General features: G+C 53.0%; 1 protein-coding gene across 1 annotated transcript; it reads left to right on the top strand.

The window, feature by feature from the left end:
- Positions 1 to 14729: 14729 nt before the first annotated feature.
- ORAI2 (ORAI calcium release-activated calcium modulator 2) lies at positions 14730 to 20211 on the top strand. The gene is made up of 2 exons (XM_005892811.3): positions 14730 to 14954; positions 19641 to 20211. Exons 1-2 carry the CDS (start codon positions 14730 to 14732, stop codon positions 20178 to 20180), a joined length of 765 nt encoding a protein of 254 aa, XP_005892873.1. The 3' UTR covers positions 20181 to 20211.

Genomic DNA, 20211 nt, shown 5'->3' on the forward strand with positions numbered 1-20211 from the left:
CACCAACCTACCTCTTTTTATCCGCTTTTGAGCAGCCGGGCCCTGGTTTCCATTACACTGCCAGGTGGGCCTCTGTCCCTTCCCTCCCCAACCGCCCCCGCCCAGTCTGGCCAGGAATGCCAAACAAGCTAGGTACTGGTGTGTTCAGTCGCTCAGTCGTGTCTGAGTCTGCCACCCCATAGAGGACAGCACGCCAGGCCTCCCTGTCCATCACCAATCCCCCAGAGCTTACTCAAACTCATGTCCATCGATTGGTGATGCCATCCAACCATCTCATCCTCTGTTGTCCCCTTCTCCTCCTGCCTTCAGTCTTTCCCAGCATCAGGGTCTTTTCCAAAGAGTCAGTTCCTCGAATCAGGTGGCCAAAGTACTGGAGCTTCAGATTCAACATCAGTCCTTCCAATGAATATTCAGGACTGATTTCCTTTAGAATGGACTGGTTGGATCTCCTTGCAGTCCCAGGGACTCTCGAGAGTCTTCTCCAACACCATAGTTCAGAAGCATCAATTCTTCAGCACTCAGCTTTCTTTATAGTCCAACTCTGACATCCATACATGACCACTGGAAAAACCATAGCTTTGACTAGATGGACCTTTGTTGGCAAAGTAATGTCTCTGCTTTTTGATATGCTATCTAGGTTGATTATAGGTTTCCTTCCAAGAAGCAAGCATCTTTTAATTTCATGGCTGCAGTCACCATCTGCAGCGATTTTGGAGCCCAAGAACACAGTCTGTCACTGTTTCCATTGTTTCCCCATCTATTTGCCATGAAGTGATGGGACCGTGCCGGGGTCCAGCCCCGGTGCATCCAGGGAATTCGAAGCGGGGACGGCGTTGGCGAGGATCAGGAAACAACTGCTTAATTAAACGTTAATTAAGGATATAAAGAATAATAGAATAAGGATAGCTCAGTAGGAAAATTCAGTGAAGAAAAGAGGCTGAAATAAGGATAGCTCAGTGAGGAAATTCAGTGGAGAAAACAGGCTGAATAATTCAGCCTGAAGGTGAGAGAAAGAACGACATGGGGAGACCAAGTTTCGGTGAACAAGGCCCGCACTTTATTTTCCAAAGTAGTTTTTGTACCTTAAGTTATGCATAGAGGATAAAGGGGGAAGGGGTAGAGTCATGCAGCAAGCCAGGCTTTCTTCCTGCAAACTGATCATATGCAAAAGCTTAGGTGATTTGCATCATCTTCTGGCCCGGAGGCCTGTGAACATTTTAAGACCCTTTCTTCAGAAAACTTATTTTTCTCTAAAGGTGATTGGTCAGGAGCCACCCTCCAAAAGCATTAGATAAAGTTGCATTCCTACAGAGCAAAGGTGTGGTGGGCTATAACAAGAAAAAGAATTAACTCAAGGGTCCCAGGTTACAAACATTAAAGCTACTACTTACACCAATTATATTAATCAATACACTGCCAGGGACACAGCAGGTAAGGGATATGGAGACTTAGCAGCAAACATTGGCCCAACAAGTGAAAATCCCTTCACCAATACAATTTCTAATCAATCTTTTAACTGCTCAAAGGAATCTGTATTTAGACAGTTTAGAACATCTCATGCCTCTCACAGTTGGGAGGCTCTGAACAATCACATGTGGCCGGAAAAACCTATTCAGGCAGGCTAGAGGATTTCCAAAGGAGTTTGTAGGTTGAAACACTGTCACACCCAGGAATTATTAACTGGAGCTGTAAGCTAACTCTTTTTTCAGAGAGAGGTAGTGGGGGACAGCCCCCCGTAAAGTCAGAGGTGTAGGTGAAAGCACAAAGCAGAAAGTAGGCAGACTCTGGTTTTGGGGGTAGATGCTCGAGAATTTCCAGGGGGATTCCTGAGGCTCGATCCCGCCTTTGTGTATGCCGAGCCTCCTTCCTCATGACCTTTGTCATGGGTGGAGCTCCTCACGCTGGCTCCCGGCAGTGATAGAATTCCAGTTGAGCTATTCCAGATCCTGAAAGACGATGCTGTGGAAAGTGCTGCGCTCAATGTGCAATATGCACTCAGTATGCAATATGCCGGCTCCCGGCAGGACCGGGTGCCATAATCTTAATTTTCCAAATGTTGAGTTTTAAGCCAGCTTTTTCACTCTCCTCTTTCACTTTCATCAAGAGCCTCTTTAGTTCCTCTTCACTTTCTGCTATAAGGGTGGTGTTATCTGCATACCTGAGGTTATTGATATTTCTGCCGGCAATCTTGATTCCAGCTTGTGCTTCATCCAGCCCAGTGTTTCTCATTATATACTCTGCATATTAGTTAAATAAGTAGGGTGACAATATACAGCCTTGATGTACTCCTTTCCCAATTTGGAACCAGTCTGTTGTTCCATGTCCAGTTCTAACTGTTGCTTTCTGACCTGCATACAGATTTCTCAGGAGGTGATCTGGTATTCCCATCTCTTTCAAGAATTTTCCATAGTTTGTTGTGATCCACACAGTCAAAGGCTTTGGCATAGTCAATAAAGCAGAAATAAATGTTTTTCTGGAACTCTCTTGCTTTTTCGATGATCCAACGGATGTTGGCAATTTGATCTCTGGTTCTTCTGCCTTTTCTAAAACTAGCTTGAACATCTGGAAGTTCACGGTTCATGTATTGTTAAAGCCAGGCTTGGAGAATTTTGAGCATTACTTTGCTGGTGTGTGAGATGAGTGCAATTGTGCGGTAGTTTGAGCATTCTTTGGCATTGCCTTCCTTGGGGATTGGAATGAAAACTGACCTTTTCCAGTCCTGTGGCCACTGCTGAGTTTCCACGTTTGCTGGCATATTGAGTGCAGCACTTTCACAGCGTCACCCAAAGAGGTCTTCCAAAGGACGAGGCAGCTGCTCTCGACAGCACCAGCTATCAAGCCCGGGGCAGAAGGCCAGTCTGGGCTTACCCCCAGCCGGCTCAGACCATCACCGAACCCAGTTCATCTTGCCTGATGCCCAGCAGGCCAAGACGCCGAGACGCTGAGGCTCACAGCTGACAGGGTTTGTTCACGAGGCAGCCAAATGAGGAGAGAGAACAAACCTCACGTCTGCCTCCCAGAAGGCAAGAGGCTTGGGGTGCATTGTGGGAGAGCAAACGGAGAAACAGGCTGGTCCTGGGTGAGGAGGGCATGGGGCGTAGGGACAGGTGATTGAGAAAAGGTGTGGTCATCATCGCCCTGTGCAGGTGGAACTCAGCTACAGGCCTCTGCACCTTCAGCAATGGAGGCACGGGATTTCCTTGGTGGTCTAATGGTTAAGACCCTACACTCCCACTGACGAAGGCCCAGGTTCCATCCTTGATTGGGGAACTAAGATCCTGCAAGCACCATCCCCCCAATTCCCCTGGCGAGGCCAAAAAAAAAAAAAATGGAGACGTTTAGCACCATCTGAGGGTGGATCTCTGACATCAAAAGGTCACCCGTGTGGAGGGTCAGTGATCCTGTGTGGTCTTAACCAGCTCAGCTCTAACTGGGCACAGGTGCCTCCAAGCTCCTGGAAGACTACTTAGCAAACACCTCACTGTGAAGGCTCCGCACCACTAAGGGGACTGCAGCCTAAACGACCTTGATGAGTGAAGGCAGGTGAAGTGGGTTTGACGAATTATCCCCCAGCAAGGACGTATCGCGCTGCCACCTGAACCTGGGCATGACTGCAGTGTCCATCCTCCCAGCTCTGGCCACTGGCCGGGCCACTGCAGGGAGGGGCGTGCAGAGCTCAAACCTGGCAGAGAGGGTGCCAGGCTGAAGGCCCTCCTGTAATGAGCCACCCCCGCCCCGAGTGTGGTATGTGAGTGTGTTTGCATAATAATATAGGCTTGTGTCACAGCGTCTAATAGTCTTAAATACAGTTGCTCCTCGTGGTCCACACCTTCTGCTTCTGTGAACTGGCCTCGTCAATTTGATTTTAACCCAAATCCATACTTTTGCAGCCAGGTGCAGACATGCTCACAGTGGTGAAATTTTGAGTTGCCCCATGCCAGCTGAAGTCAAATAAGGCAACACTCAGCCCTCAGGTTTCAGCTCATACTTGTCTATTTAATGGCGGGCCTTTTCTGCATCTTTGTGCTTTTTCTCCATGGTTTTTTCATTTTAAACGGCCCCCCGGGCATCATGTTAAAGTGCAGAGACTAGCGTTTCTAAGCTCAGGGAGGCTGGGTGTGTCTTAGAGCAGCTTTGCTCAGGCATGAATCAGGTGCTGGGAGTTCAAAGATGGTGCATCAGTAATATCTACCGCTGAAAGGGTCTTTAAACAAACACACACATAAATCAAGGTTGTGGGACTTCCCCGGTAGTCCAGGGGTTAAGAATCCGCCTGCCAGTGCAGGGGACATGGCTTCAGTCCCTGGTCCAGGCAGATTCCACAGGCCGCGGGGCAGGTGAGCCTGAGCACCTCAACTACTGAGCCCGTGCCATAGAGCCTGTGCCCCGAAATAAGAAAAGTCACCCCAAGGAGAAGCCCACACGGTGCAGCCAGAGAGCAGCCCCTGCTCTCCACAACCAGAGATGCCCTCGGGCAGCAACAAGACTCAGCACAGCCAAAAATCATAAATGTTAAAAGTTGTGTATTGATCTTTATTGATGGGACCAGAGGCTCACAGAAACCTAACCCCGTATTTCCCCGGGGAAGGAGCGGTTCGTGCTTGGATGCTAAATCACTTCAGTCACGTCTGACTTTTTTCAACCCCCACACTAGGCTCCTCTGTCCATGGGATTCTCCAGGCAAGGATACTGGAGTGGGTTGCCATGCCCTCCTCCAGGGGATCTTCCCGACCCAGGGATCGAACCCAGGTCTCTTAAGTCTCCTGCATCGGCAGGCAGGCTCTTTAGCACTAGTGCCGCCTAGGAAGCAGTTCAGCCTCTCGGGGGCACTCCGTGGGTCGCCATTGGAGAATCCCATGGACAGAGGAGCCTGGTAGGCTACAGTCCATGGGGTCGCTAAGAGTCGGACACGACTGACCGACTTCACTTTCACTTTCCATTTTCATGCAATGGAGAAGGAAATGGCAACCCACTCCCGTATTCTTGCCTGGAGAATCCCAGGGACAGAGGAGCCTGTTGGGCTGCCGTCTGTGGGGTTGCACAGAGTCAGACATGACTGACGCGACTTAGCAGCAGCAGACCTTCCCTGAGTTCCAAAGAGCGGACTTCAGCAGTTACTCATTAGGGAAGGACGGGAACACAGAAGCAAAGAGCAGGTCCGAAGGAGCTTGACAACAGCAGGGGCTGACCAGGAAATTCTCAACCAGTCACTCGGCTCTAAGTAAACAATAAAATGCCTCGACCATCCCTTTTGCTCTCTCTGAGAAAGAAGTTAAGGAACCACAAGACCATGATTTATTAGTTTGTTTTGCAGGAACACACAGATCGCCAGTGACACAGAGTCACAGGATGGCAGAAGTACTGAGAATCGGGCAACTGAGTCTTTTCAGGAAACTGAAATCACAAAGATCCCTCCTCTTTACTTTTTTTTTTTGCCTTTATAAATCTTGCACTCCAGCCAGCAAGATGGATTTGAGACAAACCTCTTATCCGCCCAGTTGGCACCTCCTGGACTAGTAAACCTTTCTCTGCTCTAAACGCCAGTGTTTCAGTTTATTTGGCCTCACTGCATGTCAGGCACAAGAATTTGATTTTGACGACACCCCCTACCCCCAAATCTGTTCCCCACACAGCAGCCAGAGTGATCTTTTAACAGAAACTAGAGTTTTCCCTGACAATCTGGTGGTTAAGACTCCAAGCTTCCAATGCAAGGGCTCAGGTTCAATTCCTGGTCAGGGAACTAAGATCCCACATGCCTCATGGTGAACAAAAGCAGAAACCAGATATTGCCTCCCCTCGGGGTTCAGTCCTCAAGGTCGGGCTTCCATTGTCACCGAGTCCAAGCTATCTCTGCTCGCCGCACGACAGGCCAATGAATCCGAGAGACAAGGTGTTGAGGCAAGCAAGGGAGAGACTTAAATTGGAGAGTCAGCAGATTGAGAAGTGGTGGGCTAGAGCCTCAAAATAACCTTCTTATTGGGGCCTGGATGCCAGGTTCTTTTATAAATCAGAGAGAAAGCAGCAATGAAGAACTAAAGTCAAAAGGCAGAACAGAGAGTGAGAAGCAGGGGGAAGGGTGTGCTAATCTGGTCTGTTCACAGGTGGGCAAGGACAACCCCCTCTCTCTGAGCTGAACAAAGGCGTTTCCCGTTCAGTTCAGTAGCTCAGTCGTGTCTGACTCTGCGACCCCATGGACTGCAGCGCGCCAGGCCTCCCTGTCCATCACCAGCTCCCGGAGTTTGCTTAGACTCATGTCCGTCAAGTCAGTGATGCCATCCAACCATCTCATCCTCTGTCGTCCCCTTCTCCTCCTGCCCCCAATCTTTCCCAGCATTTAAAAGGCACATTAGTTTACAGTCAAGAAGAGGGGCAGGGTCCTCCAGGCAAGCCACTGAGTATGATTATAACAATAAAAGCAATGAAAAGCAAGTCAAAGAAACAGTTCCAACATGGGAGTCAGAATTGGCTTTCTCCTTGAAACATCATTACACTTAAAATAGGAGCTGAAGGCCTTCAACCCAGCCTCTGCCTCCCACTCTTGCTCCCAGTGACCATACCTCCGGAAGCATTTCCTGCCTCTTCTCTCCCGTAGGCCTCAGTTTTCCACCCACTCACCACCTGTTCCATTTCTTCCACAGCTCCATCACTGGTTCACCTGCTTGCACCCTGCCACACCCGCAGCCCCCACGCCCCCAGACTCCACTCAGCTTCTGACAGTAAGGACCCACGTGTTCTGTTCCTTGTTGACCCCCAGTGCCAGCAGGGCGCTTGGGATGTCATAGGTGTGAAACAGATGTCACTCAGCAAATCTCAGTGACTGAAAGCAAGCAGGTTAACTTGTGCACATCTGAAAAAACTGCTCCAACGGCAGGAAGAACCTACAAACCTGCAGGTAGACACAGTCACTTTTGCTGCCTTTAATGCCCAGAGCTCAGCAGCAGGGGAGGAGCCTGCCTGAAACACTCAGACCCACCCCGGCCACGCCCCCTAGACTGAGTCATCACAGCTCTGGCCATGATTACGCATTTTAAGCAGGTATCATTTGAAAAGACCCTGATGCTGGGACAGATTGAAGGCGGGAGGAGAAGGGGACGACAGAGGATGAGATGGTTGGATGGCATTGCCGACTCCATGGACATGAGCTTGAGCAAGCTCTGGGAGTTGGTGATGGACAGGGAAGCCTGGCGTGCTGCAGTCCATGGGGTCGCAAAGAGTCAGACACGACTGTGCAACTGAACTGAACTGAACCTCAGGAGACGCTACTCTGGATCCCCACACCACACCCCCACCACCAATACCTTGAGAAACACTGGTTTGGAGCATAGAAAGTACCATCATTATTTTAATTCTCTGTTTTCAACATGTATCATATGGGGGGAAAAACTGAGTTAGAGGAGAGACGTTCTATTGACTTTTGAAAATAGGAACATAACTAAACCAACGTTAACTAGACTCGGTTTCCAAGGTGTGTGGAAGGAGGGCTGTGTGGAAACCGTTTCTTCCATCATCATCACTGGAAACAGGCACGGTTTCTCCTCCTCCCCTTTGGAAGTTAATCTATATTTACTGTCCAGCATACACGACTAAAGTGATCTACAACCTCTATCTAATAACAGATCAGGAAGGAGAACCACCTGAGAAATTAACCTGGGGTAAGTCCTCAGGCAGTTTTCCATTTTCTTGTTCCCCAGAATGTAGCAAAAACTTTTTTTGCGGGGTGGGGCGCAGCTGCGCCACGGCAGGCTTCTCAAGTTGTGGCACGTACTTGGGATGTTACTTCCCTGACCAGGAATCAAACCCACGTCCCCTGCATTGGCAGGTGGATTCTTAACCACTGGACCACCAGGGAAGATCACACAGCAAACATTTATTGAGCAAACACTAGGCTGAAATCCAAAGGGTTCTGAAGTGCACTTTGTTGGGCAACACGATCCTCACCTTCAAGGACTCCGGGTCTGATCAGGGACACAGACAAGAAAGTCAGGCTGATGACGCTTGGGGTGCTGCGTGGGTATGGGCCCCAGGCCTCCGGGATGAGGGGAGGCTAGCTCAGATCAGAAACTCAGATCAGAAACCAGAGGTGACGATGGCCTGAATTAGAATAGACAGGAGGTGTGGAGAGCAAAAATGAGGGGCTCGGGGGATTTCAGAGACATTTCAGTGGGAGAATTCACAGGACTTGAATTCTCCTCGTGGGGAGTCAGGATCTATAGAGTTCTACAGATTTACAGAGTTACCAGCTGTGCCGAGTGGTGGAACCCTCCCTAAGGGAGCAGGGGACCAGGAGGTGGAGCAGGTATGTGAGGGAACGATGAGGACTCTAACTGTGGGCGTGGTGAAGCCGGGGGCCATGGGACACGTCCTGCCAGGCTGGGAAGAGATCAGGGTTGTAGGTGATGATACAGGAGCCCTCAGGCCAAACAGTGAGTGGGTGAGAAAACTCAGGGCGAAGTGTAGAGAGAGGGACCCGGACAGGATCCTGAGAAACACCCGTATCGAGTGGACAGACGGAAGAAGAGAAGCCCGTGTGGGGTGCAGGGCACTGTCTGGTGGGCTCACCGGAGAAGGAAAGAGGGTTTCCGGGTGGAAGGAGGGGGACGCAGGGACAGACAGGGCAGTGGCTGGGACATGTGGATTTAGCAGCACAAAGGGCTGTAACTCCAGGTGGCTGAGGAGGAAAGGAAGGAAGTGATGACAGCTCTCTGAGAAGTTTATAGTCTGACGTGCGGGGGAGAGGCCATAGGAGGAGTGGAGAGGAGACTGAGCGGGAGAAAGAAGGGTGTCAGCAGGGTCAGGGAAGTGCTGGGCACTGAGTGAGGAAGAAGGGTCAGAAAGCAGGATATCTGAATTTAAGCAATCACACTGGGAATTCCCCAGCCTTCCAGTAGTTAGGACTCACTGCCGGGGCGCAGGGTTCGGAAGTTCACAGAGGGTGCTAATAAGCGCTAGGCTTTAGGAGTGAATGGTCAAGGGACTGGATACACTGTCCACACCGGCTGGGAGGCCATCCTGGCTAGGAGCTGGGGAGGGAGGGAGACAGCAGGACCACAGTGTTCACGGAACAAAGGGTCACAGTGGATGAGGTCACCAGTGTGGCAGTGACCTCTGGGACATGCCTCCCAGAATTGCCTTTTTCAAATGTGGGGTGGCCGAGGCCTCAGAAAAGGCGGTGACTTGCCAGACCACCAGCCACGGGAGTGTCAGCACAGACTGGAACCCAGACCTCCCCGCCGAGCAGCTGGTACTACGCACCTTGACCTGAACCACCTCGGCTTCTGCGTAAGCCCCATGCAACAACCTGGGCACCCGAGTGGGCTCTGCAACTGTGAGTACCGGGATCATTAAATTTTTCTCCTTTCAACTTGGTGCTGTCAGCATGCTTAATCTCACAGGGTGGGGAATGCCGTTTTCTGGGTTTGGTTAGTAAACGAGCTCTGGAAAGCCCTGATAATTATGACTTACGTTCTACTTCTGCCCAGACACGCTGGATAAATGTGCCTGGGTGTGGGAGTGTGGCTACCAGGCCTAGGAAGCGTTCTAAAGGATGTGCAATCAGGGTTCAGAAGTGAGAACTCAAGCAAAGGACTCTGTTGCTCAAAGAATGTTCACCTGTGATGCAATTACTGCCGTTAGCAAAGTGTTCAGAATGCTTTCTTCCTTTTTGAACACCAAAAACATTTTATATTGGGGCACAGCCGATTAACAATGCTGTGGTAGTTTCAGGTGAACAAATAAAAACATTTTTTTAAAAGAATGTTTTCCTCCTGTTTTCCAGTCCACTTTATCAACTGCCAGAGGTGTGGAAGCCACACTATGTTTTTTGTGGACTTTGCTCCCTGAAATACAACAATCTCTTTCCTGTTGCCATGGGTGGGAAGGGCAGTAATCAGACCCCAGGATTTTCCTCATTCCTTTGTTAGGGCGGTAAATACAGGGAAACTAGCTTAGTCCGCTCTTAAGTGTCCTCTTGGAATAAAAGGTGTCATTCTGGCTCTCAGCATGGGTCTTGAAGTATAAGTGGATCTGGCCTGGCATACCTGCCAACATTTACTCATCCAATTGTCAGAAAACTTGGACTGGGCGACAGGAATGGAATTTTTCTTTTTTCTTTCCTTTGGATAAATGTGTCACGGTGCCATGCTGTTGTGACAGATGGAAAAATCCTATGTAGGGCACGCAGGAAGGGCTCCGAGGGCCCGCCTGGCACGGTGGGTGGATGGGAACCCATCTCTCCTCTCAGTGAGTTACCCATATGCACTTCCTGAAAAGACCGTTCCTGTTTGAATGTCTGGGTTACAAAACCTGAGAGTTCACCATTCCCGGTGAGAGGTTCCCTGCACCCTGGAACGGAGGGAGCCAGAGGCACCGAGGAAAACCCTTCCCCCCCAGCGCTCTGCCCACCAAGCATGCCGCACTCGGGTGAGGACCCCGCAGGTCTCGCTGGGCCTGGTGGGTGGGGCTGCGGTTCCGGGTGACCAGCTCCGGGTGCGTGCTCGGCCTGGGGTCGCTGTCCACCTGGCAAATTGGGGCGTGGCCGCCCACACCTTCCCCAACGGACCCTCCTCTCCGCTATACACCCCTCCTCCCCCCGCCACCCACAGTCCGCCCGGCAGACTGATAACGAGATCCCACCGGTTCACAGGGTCAGTGACCGGTCCTGGGCGTCCTCCGGGGCTCACCCTGGGAACATGGTGCTCCTGCTCTGTGTTCAGGCCCACACGCGTCCAGCAGACTAGGGCTCACCCTTCCCTGGACTTGCGGGCCAGACCCAGGGGCAGAGAAAGCGCAGCTTCCCCATTCCGTCGCTGGGGAGGGAGAGCGAGGGATGCCCAGGCTTCCGGCTCTCATCACCACCGCGGCGCGGATCCCTGCTCATGGCCACCCGCGACGCGCCCAGTAACCAGGAATGATGAGCACCCTTCGGGTTTTCATGTGCCGGCGGGAGCGGCGCCAGCCCTGCAGGGACCCCGGGGGACCCCGGGTAGGGGGGCTGTGCGCCCCGCCCCTCCTGGCCCGCAGCATCACGTGGCCCACGGCGCCCCCGCGGCCGGTCACGTGACAGCCGCGCCGTTGCCCTGGCAGCGGCTGCGGCTGGGCGGCGGGGGGGCGGGTCAGCCGGCGGGGGCGGGGCCCGGGGGACCCCGCGAGACGGGCGGAAGGAGGGAGGGGGCCGCGCTCGGCGCCCCGGCCGGCCACCGGGCCACGCCAGAGCCGCCAGCCGCGCGCCCGAGCCGGAGTCAGGCCGGGAGGGCAGAGCAAAGATCGGTGAGTGCTCACTGCGGGCGTCGGGCGAGGGCGGCGGGATCTCCGCCCCGGCGGGGGGCGGGAGCGACCGGAATTGCCCCCGGAGACCCCAGCTTCCTCCTGGGCAGGCCTACGGAACGACTGTGAGGTTGGGACCCCAAGCCCGCGGGATCCCCGGGCGGGGTGCGGAGCCGCCGGGATGACTGGGAGGTTGCCAGGCGTGGAGAGATGCGGGCCGCATGCGGGTCCCCCGGCTGCTAGGGGGTGCTGAGGGGAAGGAACAGGGTTGCAGGCGGGTTCCTCCAGGGAGACCCAGGGGAGGAGGGGAGCTGGGCCCTCCCGTGTGCGGGTGACAGAAAGAGTCAGAAACAGCCGTTTCTGCGTGGCACTCGCCATTGCTCGTGCCCCAGATGTTTAAGGGAACTTGACAGTCAAACCCCCAAACCCACCTCCTGGAAATGTTTCCCACGGCCAGAGACAGCGTCACGGTAATTCTACGAGATCTCTTTTCTCTGACCGCCCCTTATATAAAAACAAAACCAAAAGACCACATGGTTTGGCCAGGAGAGCATCCTTTGGCACCTCTGCCACCTGACAGAAAGGTCAGGCTCCATCTTGCCCTGCCCCACCCGCTGCCTGAACCGAGCCCTGGGGTCTGAGAACCAGACTCTGCCTCTGGTGGAGGCTGGGTGGGGAGGAGGCTTGGCCCGGGGTAGGACGCTGGGGCTGGGGGGCCGCGGATGGGTTTGAATCTAGTCTGAGCTGCTCCCTCTGCAGGAAGTGGTTTCTCTGTCCTCGGGACCCACAGGCCCACCTCACAACCCCAGCTCCAAGCAGACAGACAGCCCTTGCCAAATCCTGCCACTGGAGACATCAGTAGAGCTGAGGCCGCCCTGCCACCACCCAGGCCACCGTCAGCCCTCACTGCCCATGAAGTTCTCCACTCTCCAACTTGGGCTCAGCTCACCTTCACTAACGGTCCCCATCTCCACCCCATTCATCTTTCTGGAGGCCACCAGGCCCTTCTGCCCTTCCCAGTTGGCCAAGTGTTTGAGCACACAGACCAGATGGAGCCCTGATGGCTCCCTCACCAACTCCTCCCAAGCCTGAGCATCTGGGCAGCTCTGGGCAGCGCCAGGGCAAGTCCAACACAGTCATACCGCCTGGGCCACACATACTCCTTGAATCTTGCTTCCACCACTGCTCCCCTGACCCCTCTGCAGCCAGCCTTCCTGCCCTGCCTCTCAGACCCTCCCCAAGTGGGCACCATCTTGTCTTTGCAGGAGGGTCCCTCTTTGCCAGCACGACCTTTACCAACTGTGTCCTGGTCCCTGCTCCCTTACAGGGACCCTCTCCTGGCCCAAAGAGTAGAGGCAGCCAGCCAGCGCCTTGTCCACCCCCTCAGCCCTCACACTGGCTCCACTACAGCAGCATTTAACTCACTGGACAAGAATCTCCCCCGACTTAGGCCATTCCCCCACTGAACATCCTCATCTTTCATCTTTGATCCTTAAGTACCAAATGCAGCCTTACCTTAGGGCCCAGGAAGCGTTTACTGGATGCAGGGCGGAGGATGGATCCTCTGAGGGGCCAAAGGTTGTGCCTTTTACCCTTCCATAGGCTGGACAGTGTCTTCATCAACCCCACGAGCTCACTTCTGATGTAGTGGAGCAAAAAGAGGGGGAAAAAAATGCATTTCCAAATGATGCCATTCTAAATGATTTGGAGCCAGCCAATGGATTGGTTAGTGAACATTTCAATGAATTCTTCCCAAGGGAAGGTACATTCCTGTGATTGAAGTGCTCACAAGCAGTGCTGCTAGCTGCAGATGTGGGTGGGGGCTGGGTGGTGGTGACCAAGGTTTCCAAGTCGGCCCTCTTGTAAATGACCTAGTAATTGGCATACACAGACACACAGAAGTTGCTCAGTTGTGTCCGACTCTTTGTGACCCCATGAATTGTAGCCCACCAGGCTCCTCGGTCCATGGGATTTTCCAGGCATGACCGGGCAGAAAAAGAAGAGCACAGAGCTGTTCTCTGGGGGCCCTGTTGGCCAGTAAAAGCTGTGCCTCCATGGCCTGGCACAAAACAAAGAGGAAAGGACCCCCAAAAAGAGAGAGCCTCCCCCCTCCCCAGGACCTTCCCAGAGAATCCACTTAGGGACTGGCATGGGCAGATCAAGTTTGGGGCATTTCCTCAGCCATGGATCCTGGTAAACACCCTTTTGCCCGCCCACGCACCCCCAACCTGGCTCCCTGGGACCTAGGAACGCTGATCTGTTTGTAATAGCCTTAAGTAGGCTTTTCACTGGGCCCATGCGGGCCTGAAGGTACAAGTTAATATCTGATGCTAAGTGAGCTGTGAGGTGCCTGTGCCCTTGAAGCCTGCCCTACAGATTAATTAGAGCTGATCCTGAGGGCTGCTGCAGGGCCAGTCCCTTGGGCCACACAAGACCGCCAATCCCCTATTTGGATTAGTGGAGATTTGAGTTTAAATTCACAAATCTCAACAGATCAGCCCTTCTGATCTTCATCCTGTGTTACTGTCAAACCACATGTGTACTGGGATGACTTGAGGGGTCTCCAGCCTCCATTTCTTGAAAAGAATAAACCCCCAAACCATGTTCGTGTCAATTGAGCAATTTTTCATTTTGCTAAAGGTTTCCACTGCACCTTGGATGTAGCTTCAGCAAGCTATAAGTCAGTTATTTTCAGGGTGAACTGTGCTGATTTAAATTGAAGTGAGATTTGAGAAATTAGCAGCTGCGTGGAAACACTGATTTCATGGTTGGCACCTGGCCGTTGGAAAGCAGTTTGGGGTTTTCGGGCTCCATTGTCTTGTTTAAGACCCCAATAGGGTGGAGAAGGCAATGGCAACCCACTCCAGGATTCTTGCCTGGAGAATCCCATGGACAGAGGAGCCTGGCGAGCTACGGTCCATGGGGTCGCAGAGAGTTGGACACAACTGAGCAACTAACAGGGTGGGCATGTCTCCATGTGAAGACGAACAAGTTGGAAAAGTCAGGTGTTGTGTTCAGAATCGCACAGCTGGGTCAAATCCAGAAGTATCAGGTCCTAGAAGCTTCCAAAACGCTACAACTCCCTTCTCCTTGAAGATAGGCATTTAGGTGCTTTCAGCCAGCCTTGGAATTCTGTTCACCCAAGAGCCACGCTCAGTTGGAGCTTTGAGCTCAGGAGAGGAGACCAGATACCAGCTTTGTGGAGAAACACTGGACGCTGCGGTGGGTCCTGAAGATGCACCCGCTTGAGCCCTTTCCCACAGGTGGTCCCTGCATTCCTGTGTGGGGACAAGCCTCGGAGGCCAGGCCCACCCTCGTGCACCCTGGGTCCTGTGGCCCTGGTGCAGGGTGTAGATAGCGGGCCCCCAGGGAAGGTAGAAGGGACTTGGAAGTCTGGGTTCTCCACGCCCTGGGGGGATCCTCGGGTATACCGGAGTGTCTCTCCTGCCCCCAGCCTGGCCCCCACCATGAGCGCTGAGCTCAACGTGCCCGTGGACCCCTCTGCTCCTGCCTGCTCGGAACCCGGCCACAAGGGCATGGATTACCGGGACTGGGTTCGCCGCAGCTACCTGGAACTGGTCACCTCCAACCACCACTCCGTGCAGGCGCTCTCCTGGAGGAAGCTCTACCTGAGCAGGGCCAAGCTGAAGGCCTCCAGCAGGACATCCGCCCTCCTCTCAGGCTTTGCCATGGTGAGTGGAAACACGTGGTGGGAAATATAGCCAGTAAGGTGGGCTTCTGCTCACTGAAATCCTGTGATGCTTCAGGGAGCAAAGCCCACCCTCTGGGCCCTGCTAGCAGCCAGGATGGACCACTAGGGGTCTCTGTCCAGAGACTTCCCTGGAGGTCTCAGGGCTAAGACTGCACTCTCAATGCAGTGGGGCCTGGGTTCAATCCCTGGTCAGGGAACTAGATCCCACAGGCTGCAACTTAAGATCCCACGTGCTGCAACTAAGACCACCCCCCCACCCCCACCCTCCAATAAAAGTCTCCACCCAGGTCCTACCCCCTCCAAGGGGATTGGTCTGGCAATGGGGAGGGCGACCTGGGGCACCCAGGGGAGTCCCCAAGCCCTCAGAAGGCCCCCAAGAGTTTGGGAATGTGAGCAGGAACTGCAGAATGAGCCCGGTTTGCTCACTGTAACCCAGCTGGGCACACACACGCTCCCCGGAAACAGAGCCTCTGGCCTGACTCCTGGCTGCCTGGTTATGCTTTCCTTCTGAGTCACCCCCCAGGGCGAGTCTGTCTGGGGAGGAGCTGCGGGCCCCCAGGAAGGGCCACATCTCCTGTTGACTCCGAAGCCTGCAGACCTCATCCCTCTGGGGATCGTCCCAGTGCACGGGGATGTCAGGATCCCAGTGAGAACTGCGGCCGCCACTCCTCCTCTCTCTGTTGTCTGCTGAAGTCCTATTGGGCTGGAAGCAATTCTTTTTTTTTTAACGTGGAAACAATTGTTCTTCCATAACCTAGAGGGTCAGTTGTCCAGTGGATATGCAGAAAATAGAAAGGTGTCCGAGAGAGCCAGTGTGGCCACTCCTCTGACGAGGGCCTGCCAGACATGGGTGCCGGTCACCCTCAGAGAAATGAGACATTGTGTAGTCAGGACGTGACTTCATACAGGGCGGGGCAGTGGTCACCGCATTTAGAGGGCAGTCAATCTGGGTTCAGGTCTGTGGTTTAAAGCAAACGCTGATTCAGGTCTTGCGAATTATTTTTTAAAAAACAGGGTCTTCCCTGATGGTCCAGTGGCTAAGACTGAGCTCCCAAAGCAAGGGGCCCGGGTTTGACCCCTGGACAGGGAACCACGTCCCACAAGCCACAGCTAAAGATCCTGCGTGCCACAGCTAAGGCCCGGCACTGCCACGTGAATACATGCTAAACCAAACAAAACCCGTGATTACAAGTGTCCAACCACGTGGGACAGTTTTGGCTCAAAATGTTCTCTTTCATCACATTAAAAAAGGAGTATTTTCTCAAGCTTAATTTTAAAAAATATGCAAGAGAATTTTTGATGTCACTTTTTTTTTCGGTGTCACTATTAAAATTAGATCTTGGGGGACTTCCCTGGTGGCCCAGTGGCAAAGACTGTGCTCCCAACGCAGGGCTCCCGCGGTGGGACCTCTGGGTGGGGACTAGGTCCCTGTGCAGCCAAGTGAATAAATGTTTTAGAAATTAAACTTTGTTTTCTACCTTCACGTAAGAATTATAGTACTGCATTAAGCTTTTTCTGACCTGGGGGTGTGTGTGTGTGTGTGTATATATATATATTTTATCTCTGGAAAACTAACTCTGAGAAGCGCTGCCCGATTGAATGCAGTAGCACGGTTTCCATTCTGTGTGGGGCCCAGGTCTTGGAAATCCCTTCCTGTCTGCGGGCGGTCTCTTGAGACTCCAGTTTGGATTTCCAAATTTAGGGAAGAGTCACTTTTTCCAACAAAACGCTCACCCAAGTTGAAGGTTACAAACCCCTCATTGAAATTTGAAAACAAGCCCTGTGAAGCTTCAAAACAAAGAGTGAATCCTGGAGGATTAGTTTGAGACTTAACTGCAGGCTTCAAGGGTATGAAGTGGCCTGAGAATGGGAGCAGTGACCTTTGAGAGGCAGGGGTGGAAATAATATTGCATTTTCTCAGCTTTCATGGAGTATCTCCTCTGTATCAGCCACTACTCCCTTTAAGCCGGCGGTGATACATTTCAGAAACCACACAGACCCCAGTAAATCAGATGATTGTTCAGACTGCAAAGCCACGTAGGAGAAAGAAGTGATGAATACTGATCGTCAGCCAGTATTTCCGCTGTGGAAACTACAGCTGAATAAGGACAGGGTCGTGGAAAAATGAACAGGCGGCGCTCAACATGGAGTCTGTTCTGTGTATTTGTTGTCGCTCAGTCGCTCAGTCATGTCCGGCTCTTTGCGGCTCTATTATGTATTTCCTAATTAGAATTGCAAAGCTGGTCCTTTGTCCAACAGGTGCTCATGCCTGACCTTAAGCTTATTTCATGTTTATCCTGCCCCTAACACAGAAAACCTGTGATCTGAGGCCTGTGATTAAAATATCTACATAAATACACCGAAATATGGCCTTTGGCCTTTTCTCCTGAGGTGAAACAAAACTGCTTTCCTTGCCGGCCTTTTAATCATCTTTGTTTCTTATCTCTGCACCCTCTGAGGTTTCAGTTCAGTCGCTCAGTCATGTCCGACTCTTTGCGACCCCATGAATTGCAGCACGCCAGGCCTCCCTGTCCATCACCAACTCGTTCATCAAGTCAGTGATGCCATCCAGCCATCTCATCCTCTGTCATCCCCTTCTCCTCCTGCCCCCAATCCCTCCCAGCATCAGAGTCTTTTCCAATGAGTCAACTCTTCTCATGAGGTGGCCAAAGTACTGGAGTTTCAGCTTTAGCATCATTCATTCCAAAGAAATCCCAGGGCTGATCTCCTTCAGAATGGACTGGTTAGATCTCCTTGCAGTCCAAGGGACTCTCAAGAGTCTTCTCCAACACCACAGTTCAAAAGCATCAATTCTTCAGCGCTCAGCCTTCTTCACAGTCCAACTCGCACATCCATATATGACATCCTTTTTTGTTGGGTCACATTCTTTGTGGTCACAAGAGCCTACCCAGGCTACCAGGGCACTGAGAAAGGACCACCCCTCCCTCACCTTGGCAATGTGGCCACTGACTCTTGGAGCAGTAATCATTGCAGAGTTTCCGTTCAAGCTGTGGTCCACTAGGACTGACATTCTCTTCTTCCCTACCAAGGGTTCCATCTCCACTGAGGACAGAATGAGGGGACAAGGCAATAGTTGCTACAAGTTGTGAAATCTTCTTGTAAATTTCTTAAACCTGGGATGGCTCTGGGAGTTCCCTGGCGGTCCAGTGCTCAGTGGTTGGGACTCTGGCACCTTTTTTTTTTTTGGCTGCCGTGGCCCTGGGTTCAATCCCTGGTCAGGGAACTAAGATCCCACAAGCCACACAGTTCAGGGAAAAAAAAACAAACAGGGATGGCTTAGATCTAGGAGACAAACAGTGAATGGAAGAGCCTTCTTCTGGCTTCTCTCTGCCTCCCTGCTCCTGCTGTCTTAATGGGTCTGGTTTCTTATCATTGGGTACTTGAGAGAAAGCCCTTGGTGAGCTAAGACTAAACCTTCCACTGGGGCTGGTCTGCAGAGCTGGGGTGGGGTGTGGGCCGCAGGGGAGCCATCCTGAGTGGACAGGGTGTGACCTGGGGAAGCATGGCAGGAGCTTGGCGCCCAGTCTGGATTTTGAAAGCCCCTTAGGGCTTCTGGTGAGGAAGTCTCAGCCTAAATAGACACCCACTGCTACAGAGATAGGGAGAAGGCAATGGCAACCCACTCTAGTACTCTTGCCTGGGAAATCCCATGGACGGAGGAGCCTGGTGGGCTGTAGTCCATGGGGTCGTGAAGTCGGACATGACTGAGCGACTTCACTTTCACTTTTCACTTTCATGCACTGGAGAAGAAAATGGCAACCCACTCCAGTATTGTTGCCTGGAGAATCCCAGGGACGGGAGCCTGGTGGGCTGCCATCTATGGGGTTGCACAGAGTCGGACACGACTGACGTGACTTAGCAGCTTCAGAGATAAGCTGGGGCTTCTGGTCCTTTAGTGGGCCTCTTATTCCCTTTCACTTAAAAGTGATTTATATGTTATTGAAGTGAATACACGCACACAGTTTAAAACCCCAGCAGCCCCTGGTTCCCACCCCTGGAGGAGCCCCTCCGTCTCCACGTGGAATTCGGGAATTACTGTTTCTTACACTTTCTAGACATTACCTGTGGCCTAGCTGTGACCGCTGCTGAAGATTCAGCTGTTTTCCCAGCCCAGGCCGTTTCCCAGCTTCCCCTTCTTACCATTGTTCTCATGTATACGGCTATTCCCGGCCTGGCCTTCGGAGATGAGGCTGCTCCTTCCTGCTTTTGGTCTCAGCTGACAGAGGCACCCTGTGGCCTGTGAGAGTCTGTCCAGTGCACAGCTCTGGGGGTCATCAGGAGCCTCCATTGTTCCTTTTTTTTACCCCCTGAAAGGTCAGGTTGTTTGTTTTGAAAAGCAGCAGTTGTTGGCAGCTAAGTCCCACTGCAGCCTGGCTCTGCTATCAACAGCAGTGTTGCACTTTCCAGGGAAGTGTGGCCTCTGCCCTGGGCCGGAGCTGGGCACCCCCAGTCCTCCTCCGTCCTTGGCACCCAGGGGGAGATCTCCACGGGACTCAGTGCTTCCTTAGTCTTTTCTGTACTTTTTAGATTGCCCTTAGTGAGATCTCCTCTAGCATATCAGGAAAAAGTTCACAATGTGTGAATGGGGGAGGAGAGTGCCCTCTGCTCTGTGGAGGCTCCCACTCAGCAACCCTCTGCCTTGCAGGTGGCCATGGTGGAGGTGCAGCTGGAGACGCAATACCAGTACCCGCGGCCGCTGCTCATCGCCTTCAGCGCCTGCACCACGGTGCTGGTGGCCGTGCACCTGTTCGCCCTGCTCATTAGCACGTGCATCCTGCCCAACGTGGAGGCCGTGAGCAACATCCACAACCTCAACTCCATCAGCGAGTCCCCGCACGAGCGCATGCACCCCTACATCGAGCTGGCCTGGGGCTTCTCCACCGTGCTGGGCATCCTGCTCTTCCTGGCCGAGGTGGTGCTGCTCTGCTGGATCAAGTTCCTGCCCGTGGACGCACGCCACCAGCCGGGCCCCCCGCCCGGCCCCGGCGGCCACACCGGCTGGCAGGCCGCCCTGGTGTCCACCATCATCATGGTGCCCGTGGGCCTCATCTTCGTGGTCTTCACCATCCACTTCTACCGCTCGCTGGTGCGCCATAAGACCGAGCGGCACAACCGCGAGATCGAGGAGCTGCACAAGCTCAAGGTGCAGCTGGACGGGCACGAGCGCAGCCTGCAGGTGGTGTGAGCACACGTGCTCCTGGGCGCGGCCGCCGCCG

Source organism: Bos mutus, chromosome 25, assembly GCF_027580195.1.
Source record: "Bos mutus isolate GX-2022 chromosome 25, NWIPB_WYAK_1.1, whole genome shotgun sequence".
NCBI lineage: Eukaryota > Metazoa > Chordata > Mammalia > Artiodactyla > Bovidae > Bos > Bos mutus.